The following is a 15,862-nucleotide window of genomic DNA, read 5'->3' as shown; positions in this document are numbered from 1 at the left end:
GCTGGTTTCTATGCTATCTTCTAATGAAAGAACACACATACCAGAAGATCCAGTGCAAGCAATGGCCTTTGCTTCCAACAAGTAGCACAGGTATCCAAAGCTGGGTGAGTCCGCTTCTCGCCATCACCTTGCCTTGCACTCCTAACAGCACCACTTCACACTCACAGCAATTTTTCTTCTGAATTCTTCCGTTTTTCTTTCTGCCCGAAACTCAGGCAGAAGGGGCCTTTCCCTGAGTTTCTTCCTCAAGACTAAACCTGAGCATACACTACCAGAAAGAATAAGGGAGGAACGCAGCCAGTCTGGCTATTTTCTTAGTTTTTCTGACAAGGAAAAATGAAACCAGCAGAAGCAGTATATCTGAGCTCTTATCTCTTACAGAAATTAAGGGTAAGACAACAGCTCTTCAGCCATGGCAGCCTAGTCTACACAATTGGAGGGCTTCAGCACATATGACCCCTTATTAAGAATGAACAGGATCAAAAACCCATCAAAAAGGGAAGCCATATCACAAAGGAAAATTTCTGGTCAGGATGCCGTTGCATGAATCATACAATACTTACATTTTAAGAGGAGATATTATGCAAGCAACTATCCTTTATAGCAAGTCTTCATAATCTACTCTTAAGGATGATGCCAGCAAAACCGTGAAAAGTTGATCCAAGCATTAGCCAAGAAAAATATTTTTCAGTGACAAACATTCCGTCACTTACACACATCATAGAAAGACACAATGCCTTGTTGTACTTGAGACACACAGATCAGTCACCCTTCTGTTTCTTCCATGCGAGGCCAAAGAAGTACATACAAGGTAAGTCAGAGAATTGTGACTTAATACAAGATTGGTCAGGTCAATCATGGTTGCCTGAGACAAGAATGACATCACTGTCTTGGGGAAAATGACTACCCATGCCTGTGCAACAGGGTTTTAAAAAAATGGTTACATAGGGTCTCTCCCGCCATCCAATCACTACCAAAATCCTCAGGACAATACTGGTGGGACTGTTGTTGGTCTACTCCTTTGTCTACTGCCAAGTGTCCTAAGGACCCCACAATACTTTATTCATTATTTCAATAACTACCTTAAAACACAAACCATTCAAGTATCTACACTTCACCAAAGACAAACTACAGAAAAAACAAAATTCCTGCATCTATGTGATGAGAAACTGGAAGAGCACAAAGCCATCACTACTGGAACAGATGTTGATATAGACTTGTTAAGTGTTCAGAAGCATTAGGACAACAAGAATTTGTACTGACAGACTTGGAGGAAAACACTGCTTATGTGTGCAGACTACTTGCATGAGAGGCATAACATAAAAGTCAGGAATTCATGCAAGATCATAGCTCCCCTTCTGTGAAAAAAAACACACCATATGTTTTGCTGGAACCAGTGTTTAGGCACAAACACCCCAATCATCAAAAGCACTTGGGCCAAGAAGATTTCCACAGAACATTTGCTTTTGGTCCAGAGGCCCAGCTACTGGTGCAGGCTTAATAGGATGCCAACTTTGTACACTAATGTCACTTTTAAATATAGATCTGGTTCATGCATAACAGCAGCAAATTGTGGGTTAATGAACCCATGATTTGCTGTGGTGCATGCTGGGTACATTCCACAGCCATTTTGAATATTCAACCTCCGATCAGGCTGAATGGAGGTTACCATGTGACATCCAAACCCGGACACTATAGGTTAATCATGGGTTAAACAAGCAACAGTTAACCTACAATTACTAGTTAGGTTAATTTTGGGTTGTTTAACCCACAATTAATGTACAGTGTCCGGGTCTGGATATCACATAATAACCCCCAATTGGGAGTTGAATATTCAAAAAGGCTGTGCAACACGCCTGGCACACACTGCAGCAAACTGGGAGTTAATTAACCCACAATTTGCTACCATTGCATGGAACATCCCATATTGTCATGCTGAAACCAAAACACCTGAATAGTTAGCAAGTTAGCAGTAAAACATTCAAGCTTGGAAGTTATGCTATAACCGAGGATCTTTCAAATGCTCAAGATTAATATGACTTTCTGTGCTACTAGCATTCTGCTTTAACACTTGCAAATTGTAATACAGAGATCTATCTGTCTGTCTATCTATCATGTGTACACATCAGAATAAGTGAAATCAACAGGTGGAACTTCCATATCTCCAGCCCATTATTTAACTGAAACTGGATTCTAGACAATCCATCACAAGTACACTTTCTTAAGGAGAAGTGTTAGTTTAGAAAAGCACTGGTGTAGAATCAGTTTTAAAATGTAAATCTATGTCTTCAGAGACATTCAACTTTAGCAATAAAAGGCTTACATGACCTGTCAGAGGACCCACACCTACAGTCAGGAAATGGCTTTGACGTCTCAACATTTCAAGGGTTATATATGAAGCCCCACAACATTAAAAAGATACTTCATTCAAAAGACATTACCGTTAATGTTGTCACAGTAGTAAAAGTGTTCATGATTTAGAGAAGGGCACACTGAGGCCAAATCTTGTAGGCCTGCACCAGTTACAGCAAGGCAACCGGAGAGATTGAGGTGTTCTAGATGAGGAAGCCCACCTCCCAGAGTCAACATCCTATGGGTACAAAATAGAAGTCACATTAAGATCATATCAGGAACCAAACAGTCAAGAGATGTCTGCTCTATGAACAACACCATCAGTCTATTTGAACTACCCTTTGCCATTCAAGCATTCTTTTCCCCTACCTTGATTGTAGCAATCATTAACTTTGGGAAAGCCTGCTGTGCTTCATATGAGGAGAATACAGGACTGCTGCCATCAGTCTCAGGGCTTTGCTGGAGTACGTGGTTTGTTCAGCACTAAACCAGAACTTTGTAACAGCAAACGCCTCAGGCACCCTCCTCTCACACCCACCCTACAGATATTACTGTGGTGGAAGTGCAAACAGAAGGGATGGGGGGGGGGAACTTTGTTCAGTTCTACGAGATCAAGAATATCTGCATACGTTTCTGGCCTCACATGCTATCAAGAAAGGTAAATTATCTGAACTTTTAGAATACAGATTACATGAAATCTCAAGTTTTTCCAAAAAGACTGTAGGTAAACTATGCATGGTAAGTGAAGAAACTTTTCAACCCTGATTCTAACTATAAATAAACTGTTTTACAATCTGTAGCTCAGTACCTTAGATACTGCTTTCTGGAAGTCCTGAATTCTTCCAAAATCAAGCTTTCGGAACAGTTAGCACTTATATTGTGCTGTACAGTGTTGACATACATTATTTTATCATATCAACAATCCTGTAATGTAGATAACAATATCCCCATATTGCAGAGGGGGTGGGGCAGGGGGCAAGGTCAAACAAAAGTGGCTTTCCTAAGGTCACCTAGTGATTTTTGGAACAGACAACATTTGAACAAGGGTCTTCCCCAATTCCTAATTCTCAACATTACACATCTCTAACAGTTATTACAAGGAAAAATATTTAGGCCAGACAGAACTTGAAGAACAGCACTGTGTAATTATGCCAATAAACATCTTTCAACTATAGGAATTACAGGCTGTTCCTTGGCTTTGCACATAACACGGGAAACTCCGACATGCTAGTTTAATTAATAACAGCAGGAGACAGGTTGTTTCCACTACTTTGCAAGCATTTTCAGCTAAATTGCAAGGGAAGAGTTTGTAATCCCTCAAATTCCTGAATTTTAGATCACTTGTTTCAGAGGCTTTCAGGACCTGTTCAACTCCTTTAGACTCCACAAAGCAACATAAAGCTTTTCTCCACTTAAAAACAGCCAATGCATTGCTGCTATTGCTACTACCAGATGCAGTGGTTAACAGAACGACAAGATAAATAAGGGAACAGCAACAGTGCTTTAAGAAAGACTGCACCGATGGGTTGCAGCAGGGGCCTTGAAGGCGCTACATACCTGAGACCATTGTCTGTTATCTGATAACAACCCGACAGACTGAGGAATTGAAGAACTCGTCCCATGTCTTGCTCAGATTTGGCACTCCTGAAGTATGTCAAGTCTTTCCCCTCTGACTGTGTACTAGTCCTTGGTGCATGTTTAGATAGTGCAGAGGAACCTGGGAGTGCCTGAATAGTTCTTAATGCTGTCCCAGCACAACAGAAAGAGTGACCACAGTAGGTCAAAGCAGCAGAAGCACAATGCTGCTGCCAGCAGATGCTAGTCCTTAATCCAAAAATGTCCTTGCTGCAGCATGATGCAGAACAAGTGAAGCTCGATGCTGGTTCTACCACAGAAACGCCTTCAATATTTCTGTGTTTCCACTCCGCAGCATCTTCAATATCTGCCAGATCTTCTGCATCTAACATCCAGATATAAGCAGAGCTGAAGCTCTCTGATCTGACAGGTACCCTCCAATGGCTTTCATTTCCTTCTCCCTTAATCACATTTTCATTTGTGATATCATGCAAGCTACAGTCCTTTTTGTGGGCCTGCAAGGTAACATCTTTGCTTTTCCATACAGTTTTTCCATTCCTGCTTCGGCAGCTTTTCTGAGGTCCTGCTTCACAGGATGACAAAATTCCCAAGGCTATGGAAATCTTTTGTACAGCCACATCCGTGATTCTCTCACATCCAGAGACATCAAGATGTCGGAGATTCTGGCAGCAACCAACCCAAGACCAACTGAAACAAACATTAACATCTTTGTTAAATGGTATTTATTTAACTGCATGTTCAATCTACTGCAGATAAAGTATTCATCTTCAAAAACTATGACCCCACAAACCTGAAAATATAAATACTAATACTACAAGGAAACAGCTAAGGTAACAAAAACTATGCCATGCATGCCTGGAATGTCCTTTTTTAAATGGGAAAACATTTTAAATCAGCAACACTTGGCAAAAGTATAATCAAAGTATGAAAATACATCTCTTCCTTGCAATGCCATGCACAACACGAGTCAGGAAGCACAATCCACAGATTCCATGTCATTCTGAACACTTTTCCCCAAAATTGTCCTTCACCACATTTCAGGCAGTGAGGCAGGAGTAAATGATAGGCTTTAAATTATATGAATGCTGCATTATAGGGCAAGCCCAAGGGTAAAAAACACAAGATTGCAACTCCTGCGACTGAGCGTAGCTACCACTGCTTTGAGTCTCTGGCTGCATTGAGAACAAGGACAAGCCTGGGTCTCTCACCTCTCCTTCCCTCTTACTTCATGCACTACAGGAGGAAATTACAGGATTCCATTCCTGGTTTGTTGCCTAGCTTGGCCAAAGTGACAAACCAGGAACAGATGCCTCTGAAATCCTCCCTTATGCAGAGAAGAAGGAAAAAGGAGAGGAGTGCATCTTGCTCAGGGCTGGGGTGGGAGAGAACCACTAGCCCATAGGCTGGATACAGCCCTTGGTGCTCCCCACTCCAGCCTATAAGTCCCATCCCCGGCTCCTGACAGAGCACGCTTCCCTCACTCTTCACTCAGGAAAGGGAGAGGGGAATGTGCTCCATTGGGAGCTGCTGCTTCAAGGTGCTTCAAACACTTTGAAATCGGCAGCCCTTGAAGCATCCCCATACCCACCCCCTGCAGAAAAGTGATACAGGCAAGCACACAGTCAGGAGCTGCTGTTTCAGAACACCTTGAAATGGTGGCTGCAGAAGCTTCCCCACCTCACCTAAATGGGAGGACAGAGAGGTGCCGGGGGGGGGGGGGGGGGCTGAAAAAAGGCAAACACTACTCCCAAATTACCCAAAACAGGGCAGAGAGGCAGACGGGAGAAGACTATGAAAGTTTTGAAAGCTCAGCCAAAGTTTTACTACTATCAAAATGTCCGTTGTTGCTTGTATATATGCTGCACCACAACGACCCCAGAAATCAAAGCAGTGCCAGCCAAATGTACCAAGAACCACAGCCCTGAATGCATTGCCATCAGTTGCCAGGTCAGAATTCAAAGAAAAGAAGCTATGGAATGGTCTTGGTGTCTGCCTGCCTTCCTCTCTGCACTACAGAAAGAGAGTCAGATTTCTGATTCTAGGGAGGAAAAGATGCCCCACTACTATACTAACAGCTCATTTGTAGCAGACAGCCTGCCATAAACGCCAGGAATACTGAAAGGAAATAATGGTCAGGATCTAGTGTGATAAGTATATGCAAGAAATATGTAGAAAATCAAGATTTTGAACAGGGAAGAAACTTTTTTATGTGATAAAAGATTTTCATGGAGCACTTTGTTCTTTTAAGCACCTGGACAACACTGCACAACATTATTAAGTATAGCCATATTAAAGGTATGCCATACAAACTAATGGTTATGTCTGAATGTTTGACATCATATTGATCTGGCTCAAATGTAGTTTTGTTGTAACACCGTCACACACAACATTGCATGTAATAGGAGTAAATGATAGGCTTTAAATTATATGAATGTTGCATTATAGAGCAAGCTCAAGGGTAAAAAACAGAAAATTGAAACTCCTGCCACTGAGCGTAGCTATCCTTACAATATTGAGACTTCTATTTTTAATAGTTTGTGCATGGTTTTAGGCAATGTGAACTTTTGCCTTACTTTAGTTTCTTCTCCCATGTGCCAGGACCCCAGGCACCCTCTCCTTTCCTTTGTTACTCTTTCCCATATGAACTGACTAGGTAAGCTGCAATCAAAATGGGCAAGGTTTACAGGTCTTGCCCTGCTAAGGCATATTTTTAAAATCTCTCACAATTAGCATTTTTGCTATTGATCTCAGAAAAATGCAATTCTTACAACAACCAGGTTTGCACATAACAGCAACTATGGGTTAAACAACCCATAGTTAGCTGTGGGCACACTGGAGCAAGCAACTGTGCTGCCTCCCGCTCGTTCGGCCACTTCCGGTTTGTAAGCAACCCAGGAACACCCTGTGCGAACCCAGCCCTCTGGGTTGTTTAGGGTTAAAAAATGCAGAGGATGAACCCATAGTTTGTTGTTTGAGTAAAAGTCTGAGTTGCTTAACCCTAAACAACCCAGAGTTCCAGGTTTGGATGTCACAAAAACAACCCAGGAATGGGGCATTCCTGGGTTTAGCAAAGCAGAAGCAAAGCCAGCATGGTCACTCCGACATGCTCACAAACAACCCATGGTTTAATAACCATCAGTTGTTTGATCATGCGAACCAAGTCATTGTATGAATTTCACGTTTAACATCCGCACATATTTTTGTGCAACTACTAACTGAAGACTGTAGATGTTGCTTCCTCAATAGTTGCTCCCACACCATTCAAGTGAAGTGTAAAGCCCAGGAGATTACAGCAGATCACATGATTATTTATCATCCCCACTATGCCTAGGTTTTGCTAGCCTAGTTCAGTATGACACAGGGTGGAAGCTTTTCACATTACCAGAGGGACACAGGTGAAACCATGCTAGAAGTAATGTAGATTAGTATCTTACAGCAAACTACTCTTAAACAGTAATGCAGTAACCACCCTGATCTGCAAAATATGATCTATATATTTTAAAATATGATCTATAACAACTTTCTTAACTAAAACTTCCTCCCTCCCAAAACAGTTTACCCAAGTAAAACATCAAGTTCATTGTAGTGTTATTGTAGTGTTGATCTTTTAGTACTACTATTTGTTATTGTAGTGTTGATCTTTAACTACTGATAAAGTTAGCAATACACCCACCCCCACCCACCCACAATATAGGATTACCAACCTTTCAAATGCAGAATCCGAAATATCAGTTTGAGTGAGATCAAGATACTCCAAGTTAGGACAAAGTTCTAAGATCTGCCTCACCTAAAAAAAGTCAGTTCAAGAAGGCTATGTTACAAAAGGAGTGAAGACAGCAGCAGGAACTCATTTCAGCATAATACATTGGTGTCTTTCTATTATATATATTAATCCACCTTGGATGCAAGCTATGGCAGAAAAGCAGCACACATCTTAAAAAAATTAATACAAGCTTGCATTCTACTGTTACTCTTTACAGATATCACATACATGCCCATTATGTATACTGTACCATTTTGTTAGATATGGCTGAGCTGTACGCCAATACAATTGTTTTCACCGAGGTGCCTACACGTGGCAGAACATTATGAATTAAGCCTTGCAGTAAGTCCTTCTCTTTCTGAACAATGCTGATAGCCAACGATTCTTCTGCATTTTCTTCTATAAAGGAATCAAAAACAAATGTAAGAGTAAAACAAAGGCACATATTGTAGGGTTATCTGACCCGCAGACGAGCCTTACCGCACAGGTTCGTATGACACAACAATCCATGGCAACCCCCCGCCAGGGGATGAATAGTCAAAATGGCCGTGTATGCCACAACCCACCATGGCTTAAATAAGGCACGGTGGGCTGCAGTGATTATGCAAACTGGCCAAGTGGTTTCTTATAGCTGCTGAACAGCCTAGGGGACAAAGCAGAGCCCTGCAGCATATGAAAGAACAACAGCCACAGGGCAGTGCAGTAATTCCCCAGTACTAGCTTCAATTGGCCATCCAGGTAAGACTAGAACTGCTGAAACACAGTGCCCCCAATCCCCAATGAAAACAAGTCATGATCTTGAAGTGCATTATTCTAGCCCACTTGTGGTCAAATCTAGCTTTGGACGAGACAAAACTATAAAAGGTAGAGATACACTTTACACTTCTAGCTTACCAGACTCATCTATATCAGCATCTTCATCCCACTCCTGAAAAGCACGACTTTCATCTTTTCTGTTTTTCACCCATTCTTCATCAGGCTCTGTATCAAAATCACCTTGTGGGCCACTGGACCAGTCTCCTGATCAATCAGCAAGAATGCATTTAACTTTGGTAAAGCAGCCCTGGAATTAGGCACAGCCAAGGGCTGCAGGGCTCAATTCATAAGGGAGCAAAGAATCAAGCAGCAAGAACCGCAGAATACTTAGAAACATTGTGCATGTTGCCCTCATCATTAATCCTTAGGGACTGGGAAAGTAATGCATGCAGAATGGTGCCACAACATCTTTTCCAAGCTAGAATCATTTCTGGTGGTTTAGTCTTCTACAAACTATGGCCAGAGATGATGCGTTCCCTATCCTTATGTTGCCAGAAGCCTGACCATGACATTTTAGAGAACTATATTTTGTCATTAAGAGATTAAGTACAAGACTTAATCTCTTAAGGCTGCACATCGAGTTGTATGCAAAAAGAAAGAAAAAAGGATTTCAATAAAAATAGAGACCAGAATCTCTTCACTCTCAGTTCAACTGAAGTGTTGCCCTCATTTCAAGAACAAGGGTGCTCCATTTGATGTAATCTACTCTGCATATACTAGATAGCATAGAGTAGAATTTCCCAGTTTGTAAATCATGCATTTTCTAAATAGGAGTGCATACTAATTGATTGTATATCAGATGACAACTAAATAAAACTTTAATACTACCTAGGGCAGGGATCCCCAACCTTCTGCGAAATGTGGGCACATCTGGTAATTTGAGAAACTGTTGCGGGCACCACCACAAAACACCTAATCCATGGATCGCTGCTTTGGCATCTACCTGTTCTGTCTATGTATCTTAGGCTGTGTCTTATTCTGCAAAACCTCTATTGGACACTGCAATGTCTCTTTAATAACGTCTCTCTAACTGGATAATCGCTGGCAGTGCAATACAGCTGATGCTTCTTTTACATAAATGTTTTGGCAATGTCCAATAGTTGCTTCTTTTTGGGAGGAGGGTATTACACAGAAAAAAATTGTACTGCAACAGTCTTTAATATTCACTGACGTACACACTCTTTTAAATTATTTACCTGCTTCATGGAAATTAACAAATGGTCAGCACAGACTGATATTACAATGTTGCAAGGATAAGTACCCAACGCCTATAACACAATGGACTGAGGACCTTATAATGCTTTCAATATCTGAACAGGTGGCATATAGATGCCACCTTCAAATGGATACTTATTTGGATATTTGGTCCGCTTTTGTTGAAGCTTATGTATAACTGCTATAAAATTGTATGCATTTCGTATGTATTCATTGCTATGGATATATACAAATCCATGAACACATATTTTAAAAAAGGACAACAATGAAAAAAATGTTTTGTGGGTGCCCCCAGGCGCCATATTAGGAAGCCTTTTACAGGCGACACTGGCACCAGCAGGCACCCACAGGTTGGGAACCCCTGACCTAGGGGCATAATCCAGACCTGTCACCATGCAATCCACCTACCTTTTGCACTGCACATTTGTGAAATTAATGGATTTCTCTTTGCTCGTTACAAATGCAAGGACCCTAAACAAGATCACTTGCTTGAAGACAAGGGCCACAATCTAATATAGATTTAGATGTACTGGGCTAAGTGCCCAGAACTTTCAAAAAGCAAGACTGGCAATTACCAGGAAGAAATGTTTATCAGTGAGTTGTAAACTTTGATTGATGAAGTTAAATAAATGTGATACACAGTAAATGGAATACATCATATTTATATATTGGCAATGCTTGACCTCGAAGTCAAATATCCCCAACCCCACAGCCTTTTCTTTTATGTAGGAATGGATAGTAGAAGTTTCTAAAGAGCTAGGAATTTCAGCCACTTACCTCTAGCCCAGTGCACAGGGTAAAGATGTTTCCAAAGAAATCCAGTTTTAGCCAGCTGAGACCATTTGGTGTTTACTTGACTACATCGACACAATTCTTGAGGGTTAAGGTAACTAAAAATAGTCAGCATCACCTCAGTAGGAAGATGAGTAATACTGCTGACTTGGCCGGTTTCTTCAGTTTCTGAAATATATGGGGAAAAATTCACCACTGGCTTGAAGAGTGTAGTCTTTATTAGGATACAAGTATTCATCACTGAAATTGTGGCAGAAGAGGAAAACTCTCAGTACTCATTTAAAAAAAAAACCACAACTCACAACCCAACATTTTTACACATGTCACTCATGGTCATACTGGCCCCTAGTATCCTTTCCCAAAGAATAAGAGGCGTGGAAGCCATCACAAACACAACTAATGCTGGCTTGTACAAACACAAAACAAAAGGATGAGCATGCGTGTGCGGAAAGTCAATGGGCTTAAGCGCAGTTAACTGTGTTGGACTGTGGCCTAAATCTATTAAAGCCCAAGAACACTGGTGTCAATTAGGTAATTTTTTTCTGGAATCTTGATTTTTATTTTTTGCCCGTCAGTCCCCCAGGACAAATTAAGTCTATCCAAAATTTAGCTGTACGTAACAGGTAAAGATCACCAATAAGATACACTCACACCCAAATCCCTCAAAGTTGTATGGAACATCACTGTGTGCAGCTGGAATTTTTGCACCATTATTTTCTAAGAAACCATACCACAGGCATTCAGAAGGCTGCTACCAATTAAAGGGTACTTTCAATTTAAATGGTTCACCTTGATCCACTTTTTCATCCACGGAATATTTAGAAGCTTTCTGGAGTTCCTCAGCTTGATTCCAGAGACTAATACCTCTACGTATTTCTGCTGCAGTTTCCTTCTGTGAGCAATGCTGTGCAATTACTTTCTTTTTTATGTCCTTTAATTCTTCGTAAGTAAAATATTCCATCAACATTGGCTGGAAAACCTAACAGACAATAATTGTCAATTCTTGAACAACCTACACATACCGCGCTTGCTCTAGCTTTTGAAATACTACAAATATTTTCCCAATCTGATACTGTCAACGAACATCCCATTACTTGCAGAAAAAGTAACAGCACAAACACCCGATTAGACTTTGTTGCAGATTAGTGCCTGAACTGACAATAACTGGCAAAACTAGACATGCCAATTTATCTTATTCATTGGTTTTCCCATATATTTAAAAAGGGTTACACTCACCTGTCTCAGAGATATTCTAGGAACATTCTTAGAAACATGATACAAACTTTTTATATTTGCTTATGCATGAAACATAATGCTTCTAAACTGGACAGGTTGGGAGGGGGGGTTTCATGCCAATATTTATTTTCTTTTGCGAGGGGAGTATGTGAGGGAACTGAATTAGCAAGAGTCACAATATCAGGCAATGTTTTTGTATAATTCTGCTGTATAGAAGGAAGGGACTCCAGGCAGAACTACATGTCATGGCAGCCATACAGTCTCGTATCTAATTTTCTACCTCACCTGCATGATGTCTAGTAAAATCTAGTCTAGTAGACTCTAGTAATACCTAGTAAACTCACTGTGGGAGAACTCCACACCAAGTTTCCCTGCCCCACCAGTATCCAGTGACATGGAACCAGTAGGAGAAACAAGAAAATCCACTGTGCAATTACATCATCTGGCAGGTTTCATTAGATGATGTGGAGAACTAGAAACAAGTCAGATATCTTCAGCAGCAGACTGACATCCGGCAAAAGGTCCAGTTCTGCTCTCAGACTGGGAGGCACTATTCCAAGGCTACAGATGGTTGGTTACTATGACCATTATCCAAAGAGCTCAGGTTACTGCAATGGGCTTGCTCACCCAGTAGGGTTTAAAAAAAAACTTTTCTCCTTTGACCAGCAAACTCCCTCCAACCCACCAATGCCGTATCATAAATTACTTTTGAAGCTTCACTCAGTTTCGGGAGCATTTGCCATGAAATGACAGTACCTACGTTCAAGAAAGACACATCTAAAGTGTGCTTGGGCTCATTAGTTTTATGATTTTTTGTATCCTGGCATATAATTTACTGACTTTCAGAGGCAGAACTCCAATTCTGAATACATGTCACATTAGAAATGAATATTAATATTACTGACAACTGTACTTTTTCAAAACAGTTTTAACATTAAAAATATTGTTCAGCCACACAACAGCAATATCAGTGTACAACATCTTTAGCACTAAAGGCCAAATAAGACAATTATGATGCAAACTTCATGCTGATTTGCAGTATTTTACAACAACTCACATAATATCCATCCAAATACAATCAAGGCTTACAAACACAAATACAGTGGAGGGAGTAATCCTCTGTGGATCGATGGTTGCCTCTGAGCCTGGGGGTGGCTGCCTATCCAGTGCAGGGTGGGAGGAGTGGTGAGGAGCAGATCTCCTTCCCGCTCCCACTGCCCTGCATTTGTGGGATGTCGAAGCGTGGGGAGTGGCAGCCAGACAACACATAGGATATGTCATACCAGCACTTCTGACCTCCCCGCCCCTGGGAACACCCTGTTTCCCCTGCTCTGTGCTGCTCTTCCAAGAGCAGAGCACAGGGCCAATCTGCACTGCCTACGAGGCAGTACAGAAGCGGATAGAGGTCGGTTCTCCAGGAACCGACCTATCCTACGGCCATCTAGCCACTGACTAGCAGCCATAGGATTGCGCCCTAAGTTACCTTAATTTAATTTACTGATGTTTCAGTAAAGCCTTTGTTTATGCACACACTGCCAAGAAGGAATTTAAAGTACTTACGCTGCTAAATTTTTAGATTTTCATTGGTCTGAGGACAATCAATCCTATGACCTCTCTTGGAGGGTATCCTAGGGGCCATATGATATTGCAGATTCCCCTGTCTGCAGGTAGAGAGGGAAGTCCATGGGCAGAGGAGGTCCACCATTGAACACTCCTTGTTCAAGTGGCCTAAAGCTGCACCACCACTGCGCCTCCACTATTGGGGCTCTGATGCCAGTAGGAGCGTGCCTTGGATCTGCTGGATCCAAAGTTGTCCTGTTCCCCCAACAAGCAGGGAGGGAACTATATAGCTATTTTTTCTCTCATAAGGAGCAATGAGATGTGAAATTAAAAAGGTCAGCCCTGGTCAAGAAAAAAGCCCCCCACCATGGCCAGCAAGTGAGTGTCAGGGTGGTTCTTCAGTCACAGATTCTTTACATTTGAAAATCTGGTAAGTGTACAGGTTTATTTACTACTCTATTCAATTTAACAGATAGAAAATCATGAAACAATGTTTTCTTGAACACAAAAGGGGAAGAACTTTTTAAAGAGCTAAGATTCTAACAACAGTATACCAAACACACTTACTACTCACTCCAAGTAGAAATTTGTGAAAGGATTCTTTGTAAAGTAAATGTTTTTTAAAAAAATCAATTCTGCAATCATTTCCTAAGTACTGCTCACCTCCTCCTCCTCTTTCATGTGAGGAAGGAAATCCCTGGTAAAAGCTTCCAGCCTCTCCTTCAGCTGTTTCGCATAGTTTAGCTGTTCATATTCATTCTGAGAATGATTTAAAAAAAAATCCCATTGTAGAGCCTTTATACTATTCAAGGTCACAAATATTTAAATTGTTACATTATTAAATCCTTAAATATGGATAATGGAGTTAGGCTTTAATTAGTTCATAGTGATTTCCACTGTACATTGAAGCCACCATCACCACCACTTTTCTAATTTACCTTTCTAATTTCCAAGCCTTAAAATAGATACCTTGAAGACCAATGTATACAAGATCTGGGATCACTGCAATAAGGCCTATTATAACATTTCACTTCTAAAAGAAGTTTACATTTGCCATCATTTAGTGCAAACGTATACTTTTTTTTATAAATATGCCTGATTAAGCTGATTGTTGTAGGTTTTGATCAATTTTATAGTTTACCTTTAAATGTAATGACAGTTAATATTTTACTAGAGTGTCAGGTATGCGCCCAGGTGATGCCTTAAGTTTAATTTTTAAGGAATGACTTGTCTGCGAAAACACTGTTGATACTTCTTGTTGCTTAATTAAATGCTATCACTTAAGCTCTTCATAGGCCTTGAAAGTGAAGGAGAACTTTCTGATCAGTCATAAACATGGACAAGTAATATTTTGTCTTGCAGAGGTAAGGTACAGTGGCCCAGAAGGTTACAATCTCAGTGCTTCTTTCACATACCCATACATTTACTGGTTACCACTATCAAGTCTCAATGCCTATGATATACTTGATCATCCACATTCCACTTTGACTCCTGTTTTATTAGGACTGTTATTCAGATTAGGCATATTGCAAGAAATGTCAGTTCTTGACGTTGTCTAAACTGCTCTCAAAAGAAAGAGGCAGATTGCTAAAGAGATGGTCATGACTTTACAGTAATTTTCCATTCCCATTCATCTGAAAGAATCAGAGGCACCTTAAAGTTGCGTGTTAGGTTGCAATTCAAGCTCACACTTACTAGTGAGTAAGCACCATTGAACCCAGTGGGACTTTTGTCCAACTGAACATGCACAGGACTGCACTGAAACAAAAAACCTCTTGTAGCTCCAAAACTATACTAACTTAAATAAGATTGCACAAGATCACTCCTGATTTTAGAAATGCAAGTTATACATTACACAACCTAGAAACCAAACAAACTATCCTCTCTGACACCTCACCTTCACATTCTTCAACCCTTTTTCAAAGAGGCTAAGCATCTCCGATAGCTTGTTGTCCGAGTGTACGTTATACACAGTCCGGCTGCGCTGCTGAAGTAAGCCAATGATGTACTCATTTTCAATCTGCTCGTGCATTTTAAATTCCTTAAAAGTGGCATATAAAGATTGGAGGAGAGCCCGGAAATCATTGTTGTTGGAGAAGTTGGTCTTAGAAAGCTGATATGAAGGGGGAAAAAAGGATAATTTTCTCTCTGGACTAATTTTCAGCAAGCCAAGTTATCTTCAGGAGAGGTATTTTAAATCACCCCACTTCCCTAGCCAAGTGCATCCCCTACCAGACATTTCCTAAAAAAAAAACAAAAAAACCCTCATCTAACACAACATTAACAGACATTAACATAATATTAAGACATTTTAATATATGGCCAATATCACACTGAAGAATCTGATATTTAACTTCAATAGCAGATGTACTCTATTTACATTTTGATTTTTTATAATTATGTTAAAAAGTCGATGTTTATATTCATAGCAGCCAAGGCAAAAGGAAAAAATCCCTGACCAAACTGAGGAACAATATAAAACTCAAAACATTTTTAAAAAATACAACCACATACAGTTTGTTACGCAAGTTT

At 40.6% G+C, this 15,862-nt stretch overlaps 1 protein-coding gene across 3 annotated transcripts in view; it reads right to left on the bottom strand.

The window, feature by feature from the left end:
• Positions 1 to 15,862, bottom strand: part of FBXL5 (F-box and leucine rich repeat protein 5) — a 34,514-nt gene that overhangs the window by 6,253 nt on the left and 12,399 nt on the right. For all 3 annotated transcript variants that reach the window (XM_084857094.1, XM_084857095.1, XM_084857096.1), the window contains exons 2-10: positions 15,228 to 15,443; positions 13,994 to 14,089; positions 11,324 to 11,513; positions 10,520 to 10,702; positions 8,606 to 8,731; positions 7,962 to 8,110; positions 7,653 to 7,735; positions 3,910 to 4,635; positions 2,442 to 2,590 (exon numbers count right to left, since the gene is read on the bottom strand). In XM_084857094.1, the coding sequence (XP_084713220.1) occupies positions 2,442 to 2,590; positions 3,910 to 4,635; positions 7,653 to 7,735; positions 7,962 to 8,110; positions 8,606 to 8,731; positions 10,520 to 10,702; positions 11,324 to 11,513; positions 13,994 to 14,089; positions 15,228 to 15,443 (1,918 nt within the window). The remainder of the gene's footprint in view (positions 1 to 2,441; positions 2,591 to 3,909; positions 4,636 to 7,652; positions 7,736 to 7,961; positions 8,111 to 8,605; positions 8,732 to 10,519; positions 10,703 to 11,323; positions 11,514 to 13,993; positions 14,090 to 15,227; positions 15,444 to 15,862) is intronic.

The sequence above is a fragment of the Heloderma suspectum genome, chromosome 5 (genome assembly GCF_057233095.1).
Source record: "Heloderma suspectum isolate Gila_16-S chromosome 5, 16-S_ref, whole genome shotgun sequence".
Classification (NCBI taxonomy): domain Eukaryota; kingdom Metazoa; phylum Chordata; class Lepidosauria; order Squamata; family Helodermatidae; genus Heloderma; species Heloderma suspectum.
This window is presented reverse-complemented; position numbering and strand designations above follow the sequence as displayed.